Below are 22,479 nucleotides of genomic sequence, written 5' to 3' on the forward strand. Positions count from 1 at the left end.
GGAGAATGGCAGGAGGTTTGGACTGTATGGACACAGAGGCAGTGTCTGTCATCTGGGTTGGGAGGTGCCAATAGCAACGCTTCCTGAATTCTCCAAGAGGAACGCTTCTCCCTGCTCTGGAACTTCACATTCAAACAGACAATAAGCCCAAGGGAAGAGGTATCTTCAGGGTCCCAGAAGTGCCCATTGAAGGTCCATCCTGTGAAATCGGGCTTCTTGGAATAGCAGCCTCATTTGTGAGTCCGTATGCTGCTGCAGATTTGAGCAAGACGGCTCTGAAAGGACAAGGAGAGAGGCCCTTTAGAGAGGATGAAGCTGGGCAGCCTTGCCCACTTAGCACATAGTCTGCTCAGGTAGCACTGGCTTTGGGGCCGGGCTGGTCTGAGTGAATCTCAGCCCTCCATCCTCTATTGGTAACATGAACAAACTAACCTTTCTGGAAGGCAGCTATGCTCTCCTCTATACCAATGCAGACCGAACTAACCTTTCTGAATCTCCATTTCTCATCTGAACAAAGGAGCAAAATACCATCTCAAATGAGACAGTGAAGGTATAATTTGGGAAGAGCAATGCTGTAGGTCCAGCTAGATGATGGATGTCACCAGATCCGGGGGGCTGGGTATGTGCCTGATCTCAGCACCGGCCTCTGTCCTGTACAACATGTTTGGGAAAGTACCTCCGCCCGTCCCCTTACTTGGATGTACCCTTCACAGACCTCCCCCCAGGAGGGGGGGCCTACAGCAGTCATGTTTGCACTAGGTGTTCCCATCCACCAGCCAAAATCAAAGCGGAAGGGACCGGGGAGGCCCGTCTGACCAAAGCTGAGCTAATTCAATTCTTCCTCTTGAGAATTTAAATTGAAACTGGACTGTCCGCGTTGGGCAATGGAGCAATAGAGTCAGAGCTGGGAGTGTGGCTACCCAGAGCCACATATTGACTCAAGGTAAGGGAGAACAGAACCAAGAGCCTCGTGGAGAAGGTTACCCGCTGAGTGGGGGAAGGACGAGGTGCAAGAGAGGTGAGGGCATGGGCCCCAAAGACAGAGTTGCTAAAGGAGCTGGTGCACCAGAGCGGAGCCCCATCAACTCCTGGCACTGGTGGTCCCACCACTCAGAGGGCCTGCCTGTTCAGTGCTTTCTTTGATTCTGTGGGATTCCTGGTAGCAAGCTCCTCACCCTGTTCCCGAACTGTTGTGAGGAAGTTTCAGTCCCCGGGGGGTCAATTGTGCCCTAACATACAGGCACCAACTGCCTGAATGAGGCAGGATTTGATTCTCTTGTGGAACTTCTGTGGCAGGCACTCTGGTTGGACCAAAACTCAGCATCAATTTAGGGACAGAATTGCTGCTCAGTAAGCAGGATAACAGTCAAAATCCCTTGGGGGAAAGAGGCCACACAGTTGTAAGTATAAAGCAGCAGGCCAGACCCAAAAGGCAATCCTAAGTACGGCTAAACCCAGAAAGCTACTGGAGGCCTCCTGTGTGTGGAGAGGAACCCGAGACTTACAGAGAGCTTCTTAATGTTTCCCAAGGCCTCTGGATCCAGCTGTGCGATGTCAATCCTCTGCAAGTCACTGGCCAATAACCGCATGCTCTGTGTGGAGGGGAGAGGGTTAACGTGGCACGTCCCTCAGGGCAGGAACCTCCACCCAGCAGCCCAGTGTGCTCCGGGGTCCCTTGATGTCCTGCACTTGTGGAGGGAGATGGCAAGGCAGGCAGGAGGGGAGTTAATCCGAAAGAGACAGTGCCGTCGGTGTTTATCACTGGGCCAATAGCTGGATCAGCTGAGTATAAGGGGTGCATGTTAGCTTAGAAATGCCCTGCAGACCTCATCTGAGATAAACCATCCCCTCCGTCCCAGGAGCCGAGGTCAGCAACTTGCTCTGCCTGCTTCAGACCCCTCGAAGCTACACAAAGTGGAAGACACAGCTCGAGCTCCCCTTTCCAGACTAAGCACGCACGCACCCCGATAGTGCCCTCCTCTGCACGCCCTTTAATATCTCCCTTACTGCACACATCACATGTTACAGTTAATTGGGAGCCTAGCTTGACTACTGAACTGCTTCTCAAGGGCAGGAATGTCTTCTACATCGAATGTCTTCTACATCTTGAACCTGCTACAAGACAGATGGGCAAATGTTAGTGGATGAACAAATGAAACCCAGAGCTGGGCAAGGATCTTCCCAGTCTGGAGCTCTAACCTGGGAGAGGAAATGGTTCTGAGTCCTACAGAAATGTGGATATCAGAAGCCATGCAACCAAAGGGACTTTGGGTTTTGGGAGAGAAGTGAGTGATGGACAAGAGAAAGAAATGCTGAGTAAGCAGCACGCCATGGCCAGATCGCCCTCTGGAACACTTACCTCTCCGCCTCCCACTGGCACAGTGAGGAATATCTCTTTGCTGTCAGCAAGAGGACTGCCATTTACAGAGACATTGTAAATCCGCTCTCTGGCTGCTGGAGTACGCAGGCCTGGCGTCTTGAAGACCCTATAAAGTGGGAAAATCTCTGTAAAGATGGCTTGGCGGGCTGAATGACACCAGGCGCTACGAGTCCTTCCACACCCCATCTGCCCTCAAGCTGCAGTTTTCAAATCACACATTTCTAAGAAGGCGCATTCTAAATTTAGGGTTAAAAAGCAGTATTGACTAAACACAGCTGGCGGAAGGAGGTTGTAATTATCAAACATACATCTAGCGAAAGTTAATTCTTATCCATGTAAATTTTAGGTCCAGAGCTCCATATGGATACCAGTCATCCATCCATCCATCCATCCATCCATCCATCCATCCATCCATCCATCCATCCATCCATCCATCCATCCGTCCATCCATCCATCCATCCACAAAGTCAGAAATAAACTGTGGTTAATATACTTCCAAGAGTGGCTAAGCGCTTCCATCAGGAGGACTTTTCCAGGGTCAAAGTTGGATGATTCAGAGATTACATCATTATATTAATTCCCAAAGTGACTTTCTCAAGACCTTTAAAATGCTGCCATCTATTTTTCCCTAAATGTCTTTTGCTATATACTCATGTAAAAAAAAAAAACAATAAGCAGTTAAGGAAGAGAATTAGAAGTAGAAGGTTAAGTCTTCCTCACTCTCCCCACTCCAGATAACCATTCTCAGTTCCTTATGCGTCCTTCCAGAAACTTTCTATCAAATGGGGTCATCTAGGACATGCTGCCCTGCCACCTGCTTTGGAGATGCTTGTGATCATGAAGCTCTTCCCCATCAGCACATGCGGATGTACTTATTTAATGGCTATACCCCATGTCCTATCTAGTTGACCAGCACTATGGAAGGGATTAATTTATGCTATAAGAACATCCTTGTTTATACTGGTCTCCCAAAAGGTGGTGTCCATTTTCACTCCTACCAAGAGTATGGGAGAGTACCTACCAATTTAAAATAAACTTGATCAGAATCGGAAAAGACCAAAACAGTCACTAGAGGCCTCCTAGTCATCAGGGACAGGTAAAGAATCATTTTGTCACCAAAAACACGCAAACCTACACTCAGGGGAGAGGCAAACATTAGGAAACCCAGGCGGTTACCCTCCTCTGTTAGGGCTTCCCAGTATTTTCTTAAACACCCTTCTTTTCTGGCAAACATCAAATGTTGGGCTCCCACAAAAATCCAAGTGCTGCTGTCAATACTCACCTTGAGTCAAACCTGGGTGTCGGGCCCGGAGTTGGTTTCACCATAGACAACTCCAGTCGGCCCACAGCTGGGGTAACAGTGGCACAATGGTTTGACCTACAGGTGAGACATGACCATTAGGTACGCCAACTCTCAGGTCCAGGGACGGCAGCCGCAGAGGCAGGTAACACTGACCATGTCAGAGCCTATCCTGGGCACGTTACACACATTAGCTCGTGCAGCCCTCCTAACCACCCTCTGAGAAGCACCATGATCCTCATTTCCGGATGCAGAAACTCAGGCATATTGAGTTAAATAACTTGCCCAAGATCATACAGCCAATTAGGGCAGAGCCAGAACTCCGAACCCAGGCCGCCTGCCTCCAGAATCTGACTTATCAATCAAGCTAACGAATGAGGGGAAGGAGCCAGCCCCTCAGCACCCTGCAGGCCCCCTAGCTGGAGCTCCTGTCCTCCTGCCAGACAGCTCCCACTGCCCAGGGAGAAATGGGAGGAGCCCACCGCTTCACAGACACACGCCCCAGTGACTACTTTCCTGAGCCTGTTAAGAGGCAGCCCCTCCCCCAACTCCCAGCATAAACAGTTCCAAGTCAACGGTGACTCATTATTTAGCAAGAACAGGAGGAATCTTTTTTTTTTTTTTTTTTGCAGTACGTGGGCCTCTCACCGTTGTGGCCTCTCCCGTTACGGAGCACAGGCTCTGGATGCACAGGCTCAGCGGCCATGGCTCACGGGCCCAGCCACTCCGTGGCATGTGGGATTTTCCCGGACCGGGGCACGAACCCGTGTCCCCTGCATCAGCAGGCGGACTCTCAACCACTGCGCCACCAGGGAAGCCCGAGGAGGAATCTTTTAAGAAACTAACTACAGGTAGGTGACAGCCACTTTGTGACCGACTGTGGGTAGCTCTATACGTGGACTGTCAGGTAACTGAACAAAATATGCAGTGCTTACTCTGTGTTTCTGGGTCTTAATCTCCTTGTTTGCATTAAAAAAAAAGGGGGGGGGGGTTGATAGAGAACATGGGCAGAAGAACCAGAGAAGGTGTTGGGTCAGACGGTTTCTAGAGGCCCCTCCAGCTCAGATACTGGAGGATTCGATGATGTGAAGCTCAACTTGAACACAAGTCACAAAAGCCCTTTACCACCTATTTCTGCCATGATGAATGTGGTTCTCCAATAAAACCAAAAACACATCTAAATCTGGAAAACCTGTTACCTTTCACTTTTGCCTTTTCCTTGTATGGACTGGGTTCTCTTCTTGGATGGAGGACACCTTTTAACCTGAAGTCACAGGCAAATGAAACTGAGGTTACAAAAGGCCCTGCAAAGGGGAAAGGTAAGGGAAAGGGGTACCAGCTCTGGAAAAGAAAACTAATACCGAATATCAGAAGGTCTATCTCACAGAATTCACAGTGACTTCAATAATTCTGAACATAATTGATCAACTAAGAATCTATACTGCCTGAGTCTTCAGAATAGAGGCCTTTGACTGAGAGTAAATGTAAGTGTCTTCTGGACTGAGTACAGCCTGGTTGGTCTCCCCACCCCACTCCTACCCCCTCACAAAGTGCTGCTGTGACGGTCACTAAGGGCACCCAGGTGCCCAATCCAAGGAACCCTCAGCAGTCCTCACCCTTGCTGAGTCCTCGGAGGTACCTGACAGGAATCACTCTTTACCTGCTGACATCCTCCCTTGTTTCTAAGATCCACCCACCTCCCCACTTCTCTGGCTGGCCCTCTGCAGGCTGCCTCACGAGCTCCTCTTTCTACCTTCCCCCCTAGGGTCCATCCTCAGCCTCCCCTCCACGTTCTCCCTGTACAACCTCATCGACTCCTTCGCTGGGACAACCACCTAAAGATCTGGGAGTCGTTGTCTCTCAGTCTCTTACTTCTGCCTGAGCTCCAGGCCGAGATTTCTGTCAGGGCGAGCTGTCCTGGAGAAGTACTGAACACTCAGCAGGCCAAACAACTGACACAGGGACTGCTCCCCTTAGCCCTAACCCAGCACTCCTCCTCCTCCTGTGCCCCACATGCCACCGGATGGCAGTTCCCTAGACTAGAAACCACCTAGTCGTCTCTGGTCCCTCCTTCCCTCTACCAGTCTTGCCTACTCTCCATTATAAAACTTATCGCAGAACCATCCCTTCTCTTTTTACAGGGTCAGTGCCTCAGTTCAAGAATTACAGCAGCCTCTGCATATAAATCAATGAAGTTAGAACACACCCTCACACATGCACAAAAATAAACTCAAAATGGCTTAAAGACTTAAACATGAGACATGGCACCACAAAAGTCCTAGAAAAGAGCACGGGCAAAACATTCTGTAACATAAATTGTACCAGTGTTTTCTTAGGTCAGTCTCCCAAGGCAATAGAAGTAAAAACAAAACTAAACAAATGGGACCTAATCAAACTTACAAGCTTTTGCACAGCAAAGGAAACCATAAAAAAAAAGGAAAAAGCCTACGGAATGGGAGACTATATTTGCAAATGATGCGACAGACAAGGGCTTAATCTCCAAAATATACAAACAGCTCATACAACTCAACAACAAAAAAACAAACAACCCCATCGAAAAATGGGCAAAAGACCTTAATAGACATCTCTCTAAAGATGACGTACAGATGGCCAGTAGGCACATGAAAAGATGCTCAACATCATTAATTATTAGAGAAATGCAAATCAAATCCACCTCACACCGGTCAGAAAGGCCATCATTAAAAAGTCTACAAATAAATGCTGGAGAGGGTGTGGAGAAAAGGGAACCCTCCTAACCTATTGGTGGGAATGTAAGCTGGTACAACAACTATGGAAAACAGTGTGGAGGTTCCTCAGAAAACTAAAAGACAGAATTACCATATGATCCAGCAATCACACTCCTGGGCATATACCCGGACAAAACTGTAATTCAAAAAGATACATGCACCCCTATGTTCATAGCGGCACTATTCACAATAGCCAAGACATGGAAGCAACCTAAATGTCCGTCGACAGAGAAATGGATAAAGAAGATGTGGTACATATATACAATGGAATACTACTCAGCCATAAAAAGGAACAAAATAATGCCATTTGCAGCAACATGGATGCAACTAGAGATTATCATACTAAGTGAACTAAGAGTCAGAAAGAGAAAGGCAGATACCATATGATATCACTTATATGTGGAATCTAAAATATGGCACAAATGAAATTATCTACAAAACAGAAACAGACTCACAACATAGAGATCAGACTTGTGGTTGCCAAGAGGGAGGGGGATGAGGGAGGGAAGGACTGGGAGTTTGGGATTAGTATATGTAAACTGTTACATATAGGATGGATAAACAACAAGGTCCTACTATATAGCACAGGGAACTATACTTAATATCCTGTGATAAACTGTAATGGAAAATATACAAAAAAGAATGTCTCTATGTGTATAACTGAGTCACTTTGCTGTACAGCAGAGATTGGCACTACACTGTAAATCAACTAAACTTCAATTTAAAAAAAAATTAAAAAAAAAAAAGAATTACAGTAGCCTCCTGACTGGTTCCCTTGTCTCTAGTTTTTCCTCTCTCCCGTTTATCCCGAATCCTATTCTGAAATACCTATCTGGTCATGTCATTTACCAAGACCTACCTCATGAAACTGCAACTTCCAAGTTTGGCACACAAGGCCATTCATTTTCTGGCCCCTGCTCTCCCCAGATCACCCTCACAGTTTACACCCCAGCCATACCAAACTGCTTCCTGTTCCTTAAAGGGCACTTTCATTCCTCTTCCTGGAATTCCCTTCCCTTTCTTCTCCAGCTAGTGAAATCTCACTCATTTTAAAGGCTGTGCCCAAGGGTGCTGGGGGAGCATACTTTATTTTAAGTATTTCCTTTTTCTCCTGACAGGCTCCAGCCCTGAATCTGAGTGCCTACTTACTCTTGCAGTTTGAGGATTCTTATTTTTATTTTCTTCCTCTTCTTCTTCCATTATCATGTCATCCACTTGCATCATCTTTCGTGCTATAAGAAAGTTTTAACAGAGTGATATTTCTCATGGGAATAAACTTTTATGCATTCACATTTCCTATAGGAAATAAAACTTATGCACTCTTAGGCTGTAATCAAGAAATAGATCCAATATAAAAATGACTTTAAAAAAAAAAGAGGGTGTAGACAAGAAAGAGGGTCTCAAGAGTGGTTAAGAAACCCCATATAATGCTTTGTACAGCAGCCCAGCATTCTGAATAAGAGTGCAGACCCTAGAGTCAGACAGCCTTGAGCTTGAGGCCTGGCCCTGCCTCTGACTAGGTCACATGGCTTTCATGGTGATCATCTAAAAGGGAGGAGCCACTTCATAGGGATATGATGAGACCTGGAATGTGTGCTCCACAAAAACACGGTCTTTGTTATTCATCCCAAACCCTAGAATTGCGCCTACTGTATAAGTGCTTATTAAATATTTGTGGGACAAATGAATGTAAAGTCCCTTGGACGGTACTGAACACATTATAAGTATTACTATTTACTATAATAAAATACTATTTATAAATGATAAATTATTACAACTATCATCTTAGAAGGAAAAGGGATATGAGGGATGTTTAAGATGGATGATAACGGAGGAAATAATACCAATTTTTAAATATTTAAGGGGTTGTCATATGGAAGACAGCTCTATGGGACCTCAAAGAGCAGAACCAGTATCAATATGTAGATACCACAGGAAACTCTGGTTCAAAATTAGAAAAAACGTTCTAACCATTACAGCTGTCTATCGATGACAGGTAGTCTCACGGCTAAATACGTACAACCATGGGCTAGAAAATCCCAAGCAGGGATTCCATAGAGAAATTTAATTATGGGAGGAGAGATCAGACTTAATGACTTTTAAGCTTTTTTTTCTCCCTGACACAAATAAGAATCTAAGTATATTTACCTTAAAAAAAAAATAGCTTACAATGTAGTTGAAGTCCAGTGGTCGAGAGGACACAAAACCAGTTTCTAGTGTTGTTTGACCTGGGTCCCAGTGTGTTCAGTTCCCAGTGGTGAAATCGGAAGATCAGCCCCCCACACCCCACACACCAAGTAAGAAAAAAAAAAAAGTGGAATTCAAAAGAGAAATTGGACATTACCTAAATGTAGAAATAACCCAAAGCGACCTAACAGATTGCAGATTTGCAGCTAAGGAACTAACTCTAGGAACACCCAAGTCCAATTACGTCACAACCTTGCTGGGGCAGGCCTGGAACATGACACTAGGAAAGTGAAAATCCCATCATGCCGTCTTCATGCTACAGGACAGCTCTGATGGAAGGCAAGCTGGAACAAGAATTGGACGGTGTTTCTGGCTTGGCCCAGTGGAGAAGGTGCCCGCTTGGTGGGCAGCCCCAAACTCCAGGTCTTGGGTCAGGTTCATCCTGGATGAACCTGGATGCATTGAGCTACTGGAGCTTAATGACAGTGACATCATGTCCATAACAGAACTCACCCTGGCCTGAGTCTATGCTCACTAATTACAACCCAGCTTCCCCCAAACTTACCCTTTAAGATAGCGTTTCTCAGAGTGTTGGACGTGTATGTGAGAGAATTTTCCGCAGATGGGTCAGTGAATTGAGCAACATGGAATGACATGCTTAGACAGCTGGTCCTTTCACAATGCTCTTTGAACCCTTCTGATCACATCAGGGAGAGTCTTGGCCGGCACTAACGTGTCTTGTAGCACCTCTCCAAACCTTGCTCACCTCTCTAACTCAGGGAAGCAAGCGGGCAACACTGTTTGGTTTCCAGCACAGCTTTTGTTTTTCTTCTTTCACCTTCACTTTAGCTCACACATTGGTCTAAAGAGTTCGGTTAGTTATCAGTCCTGCATATCATTAACTGAATGCAGAGGCTAAAATCAAATTTTTGGATTTGCAAGACTGAGGACCAGGCATTAGAGGGAAGAGGTTCCTCCAGTGAGGTCTCCCCAAGCAGCCAGCCAACCACACTAGGCCTTCATTCTCTCCGTTCAACAAGGGGTTTTGAAAAGTACTCACTTTTGGCAGATTTCAGGGGTGTCTGAACAGCTTCTGCTGTTAGTTTGTTTATTTCTGTGATATCCAGGTCAGCCTGTAATGAACACAGCCAGAAAACAAAAGGTATATTCCATCAAATATGAGGAACAATATTTTAAGATTAAAAACATTAATTAAAAAACATATTCTTGGGACTTCCCTGGTGGCGCAGTGGATAGGACTCCGTGCTCCCAATGCAGGGGGCCCGGGGTTCGATCCCTGGTCAGGGGACTAGATTCCACATGCATGCCACAACTAAGAGTTCGCATGCCACAACTAAGGAGCCCATCTCCTGCAACTAAGGAGCCCACGAGCTGCAACTAAGGAGCCTGCCTGCCGCAACTAAGACCCCACACAACCAAATAAATAAATAAATAAAATATTAAAAACAAAAAAACCCAAAACATATTCTTTGATACATACAAAAGATTGTTATGTTAGTTATAATACAAAATATTGAACTTCCATAAACCCACCATACTAACGAAGGCCTAAAACATTGCCAATTACTTGCTTCTAGGCTATGTATTTTTCCCTGTTCTATTTCCTTGCCTCTCCTCGAAAGGTGGCCAGTCTCCTAATTCTGTCATTCCTTAGAGATAACCACTATCATCATTCCATTTGCTCAATTGAAAGAAAGTGTGTGTGTGTGTTTCTCTACAAATGTGTATGTGCTTAAACAATATTTTGTTTGCTTTTGTTTTTGAACACTATTTGTGGTTGTAGTTAATTTGTTTTCACTGCTATGTAATATCTATCACGATGGATTTGTCCAATCTGCTCTCAACAGTATTTTGCTATTACAAACACTGTTACTTTCAACTGTCTTATACATGTGTCTGATGCACACCTGTCCAAGTTTTCTCTTGGCTATATACTTAGGGATGGGGCATTACAGGGTTGTAGGGTACACAAGTGTTCAGCCTTAATATTATGCAAAATTGTTTTCCAAAGTGATTGTACTTGTTTACATGCCAGGAGCAAACAAGTTCCTAATGACCCATATTCTCTACCACACTTGATGCTATATCAGCCTTCTCATTTTTTCCCTCCGGCTTTATTGAGGTATAATTGACAAATAAAATTCTAACATATTTAAAGTGTACAACATGAGGATTTGTGATACATACACATTGTGAAATGATTACCACAATCAAGTTAATTAACACATTCAGCACCTCACATAGTTACTGTAAAAAAATTTTTTTTATTTTTTAAAGTCTAGAGGGCCAAAAGTTTTTCTACTCTGCCCCTGGGGCCTTCAAAAAGGCTTCCAGTCGCCATTCTAATTAAATTTGTTCCCCGTGGTAACTATATGTATGGGAATAGGCAAAAGCAGGCATGATTCACAGGCCTTTTCTTGCAGGGCATGTGTAAATATCAGAATAGTCGTTACAGACTAGGAATGACACAGGTTTCATCTCTGGGCTGGCAGAGACTGCATGGAGTACTCAGACGAGGATTCTGAAGCTGTCAAGGCTTAGCTTAGAAAGTGCTGTGCTAGACAGACGAGTGCTGTCTGAAACGGATGATGGAATGGAAAGTGGCTACTGAACATTTGAAATGTGGCTGGTGTGTCTGAGGAACTGAATATATATAATTAATTTAAAGAGCTACACGTAGTTGGTGGCTACTGTAACAGACAGTGCAGATCTAAACTCTTTATTCTGCCTCATCTAGCAGGCCAGGTCACCGTGTAATGATGCAGGGGCTTAAAGGAACTTGGACTTTAGGCTTTCTACTTCCCCTGCAAAGGTCCGGGCAAAGAGCTGCAAGGAACCTGCCAAGAAAAGAACTACCTCTCTTTATAAACCTTGAAATTATCTGGGCTTCATGTGCTCAGCATTTGACAACTATAATTTTTTTGTTGACACAGATACTTCCCCTCTGGAACCTCTTCCACAGTCAGCACCCACTGGTTGAATTTTGTGAACAGACTAAACTTAAAACTAACCAACAGTTCAAAAATAGGAGAAGTCACTTACTGTTGCTGCTTCCTCCAGCGCCCGCTTGTTTCCTCCAAGGGCTTTGAAAAGAACGTTTTGTTTAGTTACTATCAGATTCTAATAATTTAAATAATAAGCCGTCCTCCCTAATATGACCACTTACTTTTCTTACACTTGACCAGATTAAGCCCTTGATCCAACACTCAGGAGCCTTTACAACCTAGTTTAATCTCTCTCCAAGCTTGACTGTTCCCCTCGTGGCTTATTCTAGGTTCCACCACACCGAAGTGCCCGCTATTTCCCAAATGTGCCACTGTCTCTCATGACTCAGTGCCCTGGTACTTATTTCCTCTGCCCGAAGTAGTCCTCTGCACCCAAAAAATTTCTAATTCATACTTCACAACTCCGCTCAGACGCAAACTCCGCTTACTTTTCTCTCTCAGCAGATCGCTGCAATGAGCTGGGTTATTGCTCAGTATCGCCACACCCAACAACTACTCAAAACTGTAAAAGTGCCCTGCCTTGAACTGAACTCTTTGAGGACAGATAATACCCATAGCTTCTGGCAAAAATATGTCACACAGGGCTGCCCTGGTGGCGCAGTGGTTGAGAGTCCGCCTGCCGATGCAGGGGACGCGGGTTCGTGCCCCGGTCCGGGAAGATCCCACGTGCCACGGAGCGGCTGGGCCCGTGAGCCATGGCCGCTGAGCCTGCGTGTCCGGAGCCTGTGCTCCGCAACGGGAGAGGCCGCAACAGTGAGAGGCCTGCGTACCACACACACACACACAAATGTCACACAGTAAGTAGGGAGTAAATGTGTATTGAATGAAGAGGCCTTTGCAGATTTAGATGCAGAATGAAAACTTAGGTTAGGTCCTCTGGCTGGAAAAACTGGTAGTATCCCCTATAATAGTTAAGAACTCAGGCTTTGGAACCAGAATGCCTAGGTTCAAGTAGGCTCTGTCACTAACTAGCTTATGAGACTTTGAGCAAAGTAAACAATCTCTGTGCTTTAATCTTGTCTATAAAACAGGAATAATATTAACAATTAATATGGTTGTGATGAGGATGAAATTAGTTAATATATGGAAAACACTTGGTACAGTGCCTGTCTGCCATAGAAAGCACTATATAAATGTGCTCATTGACCACTACTCTATTCTCTTTAGTAGTACTCATAATTTTAAATATATAATCATGTCCAAATTTTAAAAATGATCCTTCTCTACTAACTTGTAAGTTCCTGGAGGCAAGGACAACGCCTGTTTTATTTCCCAATGCATCTTCAGCACCTAGCATCGTGCCTAACACATGCTCAATGAATACTTGCAGAGATGCACAAATAGGTTAATAAATAAAAGGGGAAGTCAAAAGCATCACTGAACGTCTACTATGTGAACAGAACATGCATTTCTATCCAGGAAGGAGGCTATATACTGGGTAAAGAACAATAAGGAAAATAGTAAAAGTAAGGGTAACGCAGCAAAAGGACAGCCTTTTGCATTTCCTTGGACATTTAGCAAGGGGGTGGGGAACAGGCTGGGATTTTTCTCTGGCCAGGAAAACTCTTGAGTCCTGGCACATCACAATTTGATATGCCCATTTTAAAATTGGCATTTTCCCTAAGCTGCAGGAAGAGCTGCTTGGGATTTTCCTTCCAACTGAGGTCTGGTAATAAACCAAGCCACTCATTCATTTTCAAATGGTTGGATAAAATATCCCCCCCGCCCCCCCCCACAAAGAGTATTTCATGACACGTGACATCTATGTCAAATTCACATTTCGGTGTGTCCATAAGTAAGTTTTTATTGTAAAACAGCTATGCCCATTCATTGCAGCTGTTTTGGAACTATAACAGCAAAGTTGAGTAGTTTCGACAGCGAACCCTCTGGCCTACAAAGCCTAAAATACTTATTATCTGGTCCTTTAGAGAAAACGTTTGCCTGCCTGCAGAGGTAGATGAGGGTAAGAGCTAAGGAGAAAAGTAAAGCCGGGAGGTGAGACAGGGAGTGGGGGGAAGGAGTAGGGCTGCAGTTTCCTACAGCGATCTTCGAAGACCTCACTAAGAAGACGAAGGCTGCCATGGTAACCACAGAAGGGCTCCAGGCCGAGGCCTGGGGAAAGGCTAGCAGCTCTTACCGAAGTAGTCGAGCCAGTTCATCTCGCGCAGCGCCTTGGGGAGTCGCAGGATCTCGATGTTGTACAAGTTATCCATCTCCTTGAGGAGGTTCTGCCTGTCTGACTGAATCTGCTTGGATCGTATCTGCACTGCGAGAGGGCAGAGCGGACGGGACACGGGTCACCCGGCGGGCGAATGCGGCCTGGAATCCGTGCTGCCAGCGCCCCAATCCGCCAGCACCCCGCGACTGCCCCAGGTGCTAGCGACCACCCGGGCTCCGCCCCTTACCTTCACGGTCGAAGTCCTTAAGAAAAGAGGCGAGCTTTCGGTTCCGTACCGAGCTGGTCTTGGTCACCCGACTGCCGCCCTTCCTAGCCGGAGCCATGGCGCTTCGATGGAGGCTGCGGGGAGAGGGGGCCGAGCCACAAGGCGTCAGCGGCGGAGACGGGGAGGGACAAGGGGCCGCAAGGGTGAGGGGGAGGGCGGAGGGCACCCCAGGGGCTTTGGAGGGGGACCCCTGCCCTTCCGAGCCTGGGCATAAAAGATCTGCGAGGCACCCACCTGTGGGTCCCGAAACAGGGGCTGAGAAAAACCTGGCTGCTTCAGCTGAGAGAGAGCGGCTCCGGGGCTAACCGGACGTGCGACCGCCGCCACCAAATTCAAACTGCCACAGGCTGACCAGTGAGAAGCCGCCGTCTTAGGAGGATCCCACAATAACCAATCACAGGGAAGCCCTGCGATCGGACAGCCAGTCCACATGTAGGACTACAGTACCCAGAAGGCATTGAGGGCATATTTTCGCGACTCGGTAGCCATGTTGGGGCATGCGTAGAGAGACTCGGAGGCAGGCTGGGGCCCTTGGAAGGTTCTTAAACTCTGATTGCTTTAGCTTTAAGTTTTCCCGCTGGTTTAGGGAAAGCGACCCGCAGCCTCAAGGAGAGGAGACAAGCTTCTGGCTCCGGACGCACGGATAGGCCCGGGGAACCCGCAGTCTAAAACAGGAAACTGCCCGAACCCGGACGAGCCTCCTCCGAGGGGTAGTCAGGAAACGCTTCCCGAGGTGGGAAACAAGGGTCCTGCCTTCCGAGAGCCCCTCTAAAGGTAAGACAACGCCTTGCGTTAGAAAATCCTGTCGGGAGGCGTAGACGGCCCTACCTGAGGAAACGCTGTTCTCACCTGCGAACGGAAATAACTCCCACCCATGACCCGGTCCTTCCCCTATCGATTTGGAACCCTAATGCTTTTTTTGTTTTTTTTTTTCCTTCCCCCAACGGAAGATGACTCAAGACCAGCCTTTGCTCGCGGTGCAGGAGGCCCTGAGGAAGTGCTTTCCCGTGGTGGAGGAGCAGCAGGGCCTGTGGCAGAGCGCTCTCAGGGGCTGCCCGCCGCTCCTGGCCTCCCTCGGCAACCTGGCAGAGCAGCTGCAGGCCGCACAGAACCTGCGATTTGAGGATGTGCCGGCACTTCGGGCCTTCCCCGACTTACAGGAGCGGCTGAGGCGCAAGCAGCTGGCGGCTGGTGACGCTCTCCTGGACAGGCTAGGGGAGAGGCTGTAAGAGGCTCAGTGGCACTCGCTCCTGGCGGAGAGATTTGAAAACTGCGTGTTTAATAAGCTAGGATCCGTCGGAAGGGTGTTGTTCTTCTTCCTTGAGAGCGTGGTATTTAGGGATATGTCAACCTTACCTCCTTTCCGTTTGTTGCAATGGGATCTCTGTCAAGAAGGCATTTTCTGGCACCTCCCTTGTCAGACTAGGCGTGACAGTGGTGGACTTGGTAAAAGTTATCAAAGCAGAACAGAAGAGCAATGGGGATGGCTTATTGGCCCTCCTCTATAGTCTTTCTTAGGTAAAAAGCAGTGAGGAGCTATACTGTAAACTTATTCGGTGCCAGAGCTAAGGGTTCTACATACATGATCTCATAAAATCTTTTCAACACCTCTTTGACTTAACCTCACTTAATTAATTTTTCCGGTGAGGAAACTGAGGCTCAAGCAGATTGCCTGTGGTTGTGCAGTTAGTAAATAGTAAAACTGGGATTCTAACCCAAGTATGCCTGACACCAGGGCCACTTGTTCTGCTGTTCATTGGTGTCTGCGTGCCCGGAGTAGCACGGCTCTAAGCTCTTACTATGCCTAATGTTAGACCCTCTACCTTAGAGTTACAGGTAATTGAGGATAGAGAAGAGACAGGGCACGTATGGCCTTTCCTTGACCAGGACAAGAGAAGGTTCTAGTGTGTAGAGTCTGTGCCGTAGACTAATAGGAAACTGTCAAAGATGGGGCCTTCTTTGTATTCATTTGTACAAAAACCATTTTTTAAGCACCTATGGGATGCCAAGCACAGGTGTTAGGAATACAACAATGAAGCAGACTTAGTTCCTAAGCTGAGTAAAAGAGAGAGACAAGACAATCCATTAAATTAGGTCACGGTACGTTATAAGATAGTGGACTTTTATTTCAATTGATTACGTGTTTGTGTGTGAGTATCGGGCTGTTACTTTTAAGTCTATTCTTTAATTGTGAGTCACAGTCAAACATTTTTGAAAGCTGCAGTTCTAGGCTAGGGACTGCCTTGCCCTTTGGGAAGTTGTAGCCTTCGTCTTGGTGGCTGGGCCCCTTGGAGTCACCAATGGAATAATAACAAAATTTACCATAAGCTAGGCACTTCGCGAAGCACTTAATATGCATTGTTGCATTTACTCTTCACAACAATCCTTTTCGTTCATTGGACAATTGTTTGTTGTTCTGTCTGCCGGTCTCGATGTTTTAGGTACTTAGGATGCACAGTGAACAAAAGAGACTGTTTTTATTCGTGATTGAGAATAAGTAACTTTCCTAAGATCCACAGTAGTCTGGGTGTGTCAAGAGCCCAAATCTTACCTGTTCAAGAATTCACTAGTATGGGGCACGAGGTAGCATGAGAACACTGCTGGTTTGTTGCTTCAGTTTCCTCTTGCTTATTCCTCTCACGTACATTGCATTGGACTGTGTGTGAGCATTTGCTGTTCTGTATGGCAGCCCCAGAAGGGCCGCTTGGTCTTTACTTTCTTTGGCAGCTGGGAATAACATCATCACACAGCTCTGAGAGCCGTGTAACTTCAGCCTCTCCATCTTTAAGTCAGTTCTGAATTCTTGAGCCACCCCTGCCTCCAAGGCACCATCATCAGTCTCCGTAGACGAATGGATCTCATTTGGAGCAGTTTTTCCCACTGGGATGTGTGGCAGTAAATATCTGGAGACGTTATTGATTGTCACACCTTGGGAATGGTGGAGGCATGGTTGGTTCTTGTCGTCTAGTAGGTAGAGGTCAGGGATGCTTCTGAACATCCTGCAATGCACAGGGCAGCCCTCCACCACAAAGATCATCTGGTCCAAGACGTCCTTAGTGCTGAGGTTAAGGAACCTGGCCTTAGGCCTTTCTCATGAGATTGCCTAATATCAGACTCTTCCCCCAGAGCCGCCCTCCTCAAGGTGTGTGATGTAGTCAGCAGCCACGTGGAACACGTGCTTCAGGTCTATGAGCAGCATGCAGACATGATCAGCCTCGATGCTGTCCTGCAGGCTTCAGCTGCAAGCCCCTCTGTGGCTGAAATGTTGGAGTGGTTACAGGATATCGAGAGACATTATCGAAGTTTGTATCCTTTGCACACATTTCAGGTAGTTCCAGAACTGTTCCAGGAAGTCTTTTTAATTTCAGTTTTCACAAGATTGCCCAAAAATATATAGTATGGGTCAGTTCTCTTTGGTTCTTGAACTTGGATTCTTTCTGCATTCCTTTGTACAGTCATTCCTTAAATCACTTATTGAGTAACTGCTCCCTGCCAGGCGTTGCTCTAGGTGCTAGAAGATAGGCATTAAAAAAAGGAAATTATATAGAATGTCAGATTGTGATAAGTGCCTTGGAGAAAAATAGAGCAGGGAATGAGGAAAGCGAGGGGTGAGGGTGGGCTTGTGGTTTTAAATAGGGTGGTCTGGGAAGGCCTCACTGAGAAAGTGGTATTTGAGAAAAGACCTGAAGAGGGTGAGGGAGAGAACCATGGGGGTATTTGGGGGAAGAGTGTTCCAGGTAGAAGAAACAGCAAGCGTAAAGGCCCTGAGGTGACAGCGAGCCTGGTATGTTCAGGAAGTAGCAAGGCGGCCAGTGGGGCTTGAGCCGAGTGAGAGGGGGGTAGTCTAACAGGAGATGTGGTCAGAGAGGCAGAGCTAGGCCTGGTGGGGCCTCCAAGGTCTTTGAAAGGATTTTGGCTTTTACTCTGAGTGAGATGGAAAGCTATAGAAGGTTTTGAGTAGAGGAGTAACCTGATCAGACCTATGTTTTCAACAGTATCACCCAGCTATGTTCTGAGGAAGGACTTGGGTGGAAGCAGAAAGACCTGTTAGGTGGAGTTCTCTCACCTTTTTCCTCTCAATTCTTGCCTGTTAGTCACATCTACCCTCTGGCTGGAGTTTCTACCTTCATTTGAATCACTCCCAAGCCAACCTTTATTCTTGCCTCTAGTTTTGATTTTCAGTTTCCTGCAGATGCCTCCCACTGGAATCTCGCGGAACTGCAAGCTGAAATGGAGAATTGAAATCCTCCGTCCAGCACTCCTGTTCAGCTCCTGTTTCCTTAAGTTGTAGCATCAAACCTGTCTGATCGCTTAGTCTGGAAACTTAAGCAGCATTTTCCCCCCTTCCTGCTGTTTTCTGCTTGCAGCGTAGCAGCATCGGCCACAGTGGTGGCAGCAGCAGCGTGGGCAGTGGGAGCAGTAGCTGGGGCCACCCTCACTGAGCGCTTATGGTGTGCCAGCTGCCATTGTAAGAATGTTAGCACTCAGCTGTTAAGTCCTTCCATTCTGTTTCCTTGGTGCTTCTTGTAGTTTCCTTCTCCATCCCCACTGACTCTACCATTGTTTCTCACTTGGACCCTTAGTCACATGCAGTCTCTAGACAGGTTTCTCTGACCCTGGCTTCTTTCCCTCTAAGCCACCCCCGGGTAGTGGCCTCACTCCGCAGATCTATCTTCCGGAAGTCTCGTTTTGATCCTGTTGCTTGTGTAGGAGTTTTCAGTAGCTTCTGGTGCTCTGAGGACGAGAACCCCCGTGCTGGTCTTTGTGTTCTGGCTCCACCTGCCCTCTCAGCCACCTTTCCTGCTACTCTGCACATTGTTCCATGCCAGCCGCACTGGAAATGTCCTGCCCTGAATCCATTATGTGCTGGAATCCTCCTCCTGTCCTCTAAAGGCGATGAACTCATCCTCTGAACTTCCACTGAGTTTTATCTTTCCTGTCATTTAGAGTCTTTTCAGTTTCTGTTTTTTTCTCACCACGGTGAGATCCCAGATTGCAGGGACAGTGTTTCTGTCCTTTTCCCTGTAGCCCAGAGCCATGTGTGTAAAGAAGGGCTCGGTAAAGATGTGTAGCAGAGGCGAGTCCTGCCCATCTGGTAAATGTAGCAGTAGCTGCGCTTTCACTTTTCTAGCTCCCAGGAGCTCTCTCCAGGGTATTTTCTTCCTTCAGCGTATTTCATTTTCTTTTTGAGCACCTTCCTTAACTCCCAGGAAGGTACCTGAAGAGGAAGTACCTTCTGTCCTCAATCCAGTGGGGAGACTTGGGAAACATCCAAGCTTTGCCCAAAGCCTGGGACCGAATTTCGGAAGACGAACACCCAGACCTTGTACGAGGTACTGGTTTTCATTTAGTCCTTCGTGTCTCCTCCCCTCCTTTCTTTCTGTGTCTCACCTCTTTGAAAGCATGTAGAGATACCCTCATGGTGCCTTTGTAGTTTTTACAAATCTGATGTTTTGTGTTTTCTGGAGAGGTGGTATGCCATGTGTTCTCTCTCTTCCTGTTCCAGATATCCTGTTGAATGTTTCCTTCTTCCTGGAAGAGTGAAGAAGCCGTGTGTTTATCGGGAGACTAGGGGGACGCAGTTGAAGACCGACCTTACTGCGCTCTGATATTTCTTAAGAAATGTCAGCATTGCAACTGGACTTATTGGAAATGTCAGTGCCTAGAGCCTGAGGATTGTGCTGGATGTTGGGTCTTCTTCATGCCAGGTCCTGGGTGAGGGCACATGGTCACACCTTGCCCTTTCCTAAGGCTCAGGGGAGTGGACAGAGACAGAGAGGATGCAGGAAAGGCCGTGCAGAAGAACACTGGGTGCAGAAGCAACAGCCACAGAAGTGGTAAGGAAGGAAAGAACAGGGGTAGAGAGTGCCGCTGCCCCCAGCATCATCCAAAGCTCTGAGCCTCGTTGACACCAGGTCCTGGTTTCGTGTATTTGTGTCAGTATCCAACTCCTTGATGAAAAAAGGTGGCTTTGATGATTTAAAGAAGGAAGGGGTGGGACTTCCCTGGTGGTCCAGTGCTTAAGAATCCTCCTTCCAATGCAGGGAACACAGGTTTGAACCCTGGTCAGGGAACTAAGATCCCACATGCCGAGGGGCAGCTAAGCCTGCGTGGCACAACTAGAGAGAAGCCTGCGTGCTGCAACGAAAGATCCCGTGTGCCGCAACTAAGACCTGACACAGCCAAATAAATAAATAGATATTTTAGAAAAATAAAGAAGTAGAGGTGATATTGGTGGAAAACAGTTACTGTTTTCAAATTGCAGTAGCTCCTTATCATCAAAACAATTTTCGTTTCCAGAGCCTACCACCAGGGGGAGGTGGTGCAGCATGAATTATTCTGAATGCTTTGTGTTTGGAGGGGTTCTCTTGCTCTTACTATCTGAGAGTAAGTAACTGGGGATAGTGGGACTCCTCAAATAACAGTCTTTTGTTTTTTGTTTTTTTTAAACCAAAGCTGGTGACTGACTTGCTACAGTTCTCTGATCTTGGGGTGGCTGCGTGGATGGGAGAACACCAGGTCACAGTCAGGTGTTCAGGGTTGGGTTTCTGAGGCCCAGTGCCTTCATCAGTGAAATGGTCGTGGTACTTCCCGACCTGTCAACTTCCTGGGCTGGTGTAAAAATCTGGGTCATTGGATGTAAAGAGGCTTAATAAAGAATATAGATATTTTTCAAAATGAAAACGACTTTTTTCGTATTACAAAAGTGTTATATGCTTTTTAAAAAACAGTAGAGGGCTTCCCTGGTGGCGCAGTGGTTGAGAGTCCGCCTGCCGATGCAGGGGACGTGGGTTCGTGTCCCGGTCCGGGAAGATCCCACATGCCGCGGAGCGGCTGGGCCTGTGAGCCATGGCCGCTGAGCCTGCGTGTCCGGAGCCTGTGCTCTGCAACGGGAGAGGCCACAACAGTGAGAGGCCTGCGTACGGCAAAAAAAAAAACCAGAAAAATTGTAGAAAACATTTAAAATGCAGAAAAGTATAAAACAAGCTCCACCAGAGATATTTTGTTAAGTATCTTTTTAGTGTCCATATTCACAAGTTTTTTTAACAAAACAATTAGGGTGTTATTGATAAATATTGTTTAAATTATCTTTTAAAAAAATCTTAATATAGTTTGGCCAGTTTTTCATATCTGTGAATATAGCTCAACACAATTATATACCATTTTATGAATGTATTATAATGTTATATTTTACATGTATTTTTTAAGTCATCATGTTTTTCTACCTGTAAGGATATACATTCTGGCTGTGAAAGATTGAAGTATTACAGAAAGTGAAAAATGCACAATGTCCACCTACCAGATACGTAATCATTTTTAATAATGTGGTGTATATTCTTCCAGGGATTTTTTTTTTCTTCCAGAAATTTAAAAAAATCTATTCTATCACATATATAATAATTGTAAATAACTTAACTCAAGACATTTGGGTATCAGGTCTTATGATGTGCTGTGGGTACAGAGGTGAAGGAGAGCCCTGAAAAGATTTATAGTTCAACGAGGGAAAGATTTAAACCAGTGTTTCTCAAGTTTGAAAATGTATGTAAATCACTGGTATCTGGTTAAAATTTAGATTCCCATTCTGTAGGTCCTGGGGTGGGGCCCTGGACTCTGCATTTCTAACGAGGTCCCAGGTGATGCTGATGGTCCAAGGACCAGACTTTAAGTGGAGAGATTTAAACTGTAATATAATAATGCTGTATTTGAGATCAAAACAGAATTCCATGGGAGAGTAGAGGTGACAGCCAACTGCTTGTGGGACTACTTCGTGGTGACTGTGACATCTGAGTCAGGCCTTGAGGCTCAGAAAGGAGTGCAGGGTGCTGCACGTACAGGGACAGTCTAAGCAAAGGCAGTATTTGAGAAAGAATGGAAGCTGATACCTCCTGGAAGTGTGTGGGCATCGTGCTTGTGGCTTGTACCCCCTAGAACTGGAAGCGTTAACAGTTGACTATAGCAAGTCACTGGAGTTCACAGGGGGATGGAAGAGTGGCAGAAAATGGGTCTGTAAAGGTGAACTGGAATGAATTTGTGAATGCCATGATCAACAGTATGTATTTTGCAAATGGGAGTTGCTTGCTTGTTTGTGTGTGTGTGTGTGTATGTATAAAAATGAGCTTTTTAAACCTCCCTCATTGAAGCAAGTAATCATGACTGAATAGACACAAGTATGTTTAAGGTGCTAAGTAATAACTATGTATTACTTAAGTATAATTTTTCCTTCTTAGCTTTTTTCTTCTGCTGTTAAATTGCTATCCTAATTTTCCATTTTATTTATTTTCCTTATTTTTTTGGTTGCGTTGGGTCTTAGTTGCGGTACTCGGAGTCTTCGTTGAGGTGTACAGGATCTTTTTGTTGTGGCTTGGGCTCTTCATTGCAGCGCATGGGCTTCTCT

At 46.2% G+C, this 22,479-nt stretch overlaps 2 protein-coding genes across 3 annotated transcripts; one reads left to right on the forward strand and one right to left on the reverse strand.

The window, feature by feature from the left end:
• Positions 1–230: 230 nt before the first annotated feature.
• On the reverse strand, positions 231–14,142 carry CDCA8 (cell division cycle associated 8; the record flags this gene model as incomplete). The annotated part of the gene is made up of 10 exons (XM_082833299.1): positions 231–275; positions 1,506–1,592; positions 2,360–2,486; positions 3,663–3,758; positions 4,880–4,944; positions 7,577–7,659; positions 9,675–9,747; positions 11,678–11,718; positions 13,778–13,906; positions 14,046–14,142. 10 exons carry the CDS (start codon positions 14,140–14,142, stop codon positions 231–233), a joined length of 843 nt encoding a protein of 280 aa, XP_082689425.1.
• Positions 14,143–14,875: 733 nt separating this feature from the next.
• Positions 14,876–21,000, forward strand: AIRIM (AFG2 interacting ribosome maturation factor). Of its 2 annotated transcripts, none has more exons than XM_082832407.1 (4): positions 14,876–15,309; positions 17,211–17,390; positions 19,295–19,417; positions 19,591–21,000. In XM_082832407.1, the coding sequence occupies exons 1-4, from the start codon at positions 15,035–15,037 to the stop codon at positions 19,691–19,693; spliced, it is 681 nt and encodes a 226-aa protein (XP_082688533.1). In that variant the 5' UTR covers positions 14,876–15,034; the 3' UTR covers positions 19,694–21,000. The 2 variants fall into 2 exon arrangements, with proteins under 2 accessions (XP_082688533.1, XP_082688532.1); XM_082832406.1 differs by having other exon boundaries at positions 19,299–19,417; positions 19,591–19,721.
• The last annotated feature ends 1,479 nt before the right edge of the window (positions 21,001–22,479 follow it).

The sequence above is a fragment of the Leucopleurus acutus genome (assembly GCF_964270905.1).
Source record: "Leucopleurus acutus genome assembly, chromosome: 2".
Classification (NCBI taxonomy): Eukaryota; Metazoa; Chordata; class Mammalia; order Artiodactyla; family Delphinidae; genus Leucopleurus; species Leucopleurus acutus.

Excerpts from the sequence above, each read along its gene's own strand:
- AIRIM (XM_082832407.1), top strand. The coding sequence starts at position 15,035 with ATGACTCAAGACCAGCCTTTGCTCGCGGTGCAGGAGGCCCTGAGGAAG. Across the intron at positions 15,310-17,210 it reads GACAGGCTAGGGGAGAGGCT|AGCCGCCCTCCTCAAGGTGT; the intron begins GTAAGAGGCTCA and ends CTCTTCCCCCAG. Across the intron at positions 17,391-19,294 it reads GAGAGACATTATCGAAGTTT|GAAGGTACCTGAAGAGGAAG; the intron begins GTATCCTTTGCA and ends CTTAACTCCCAG.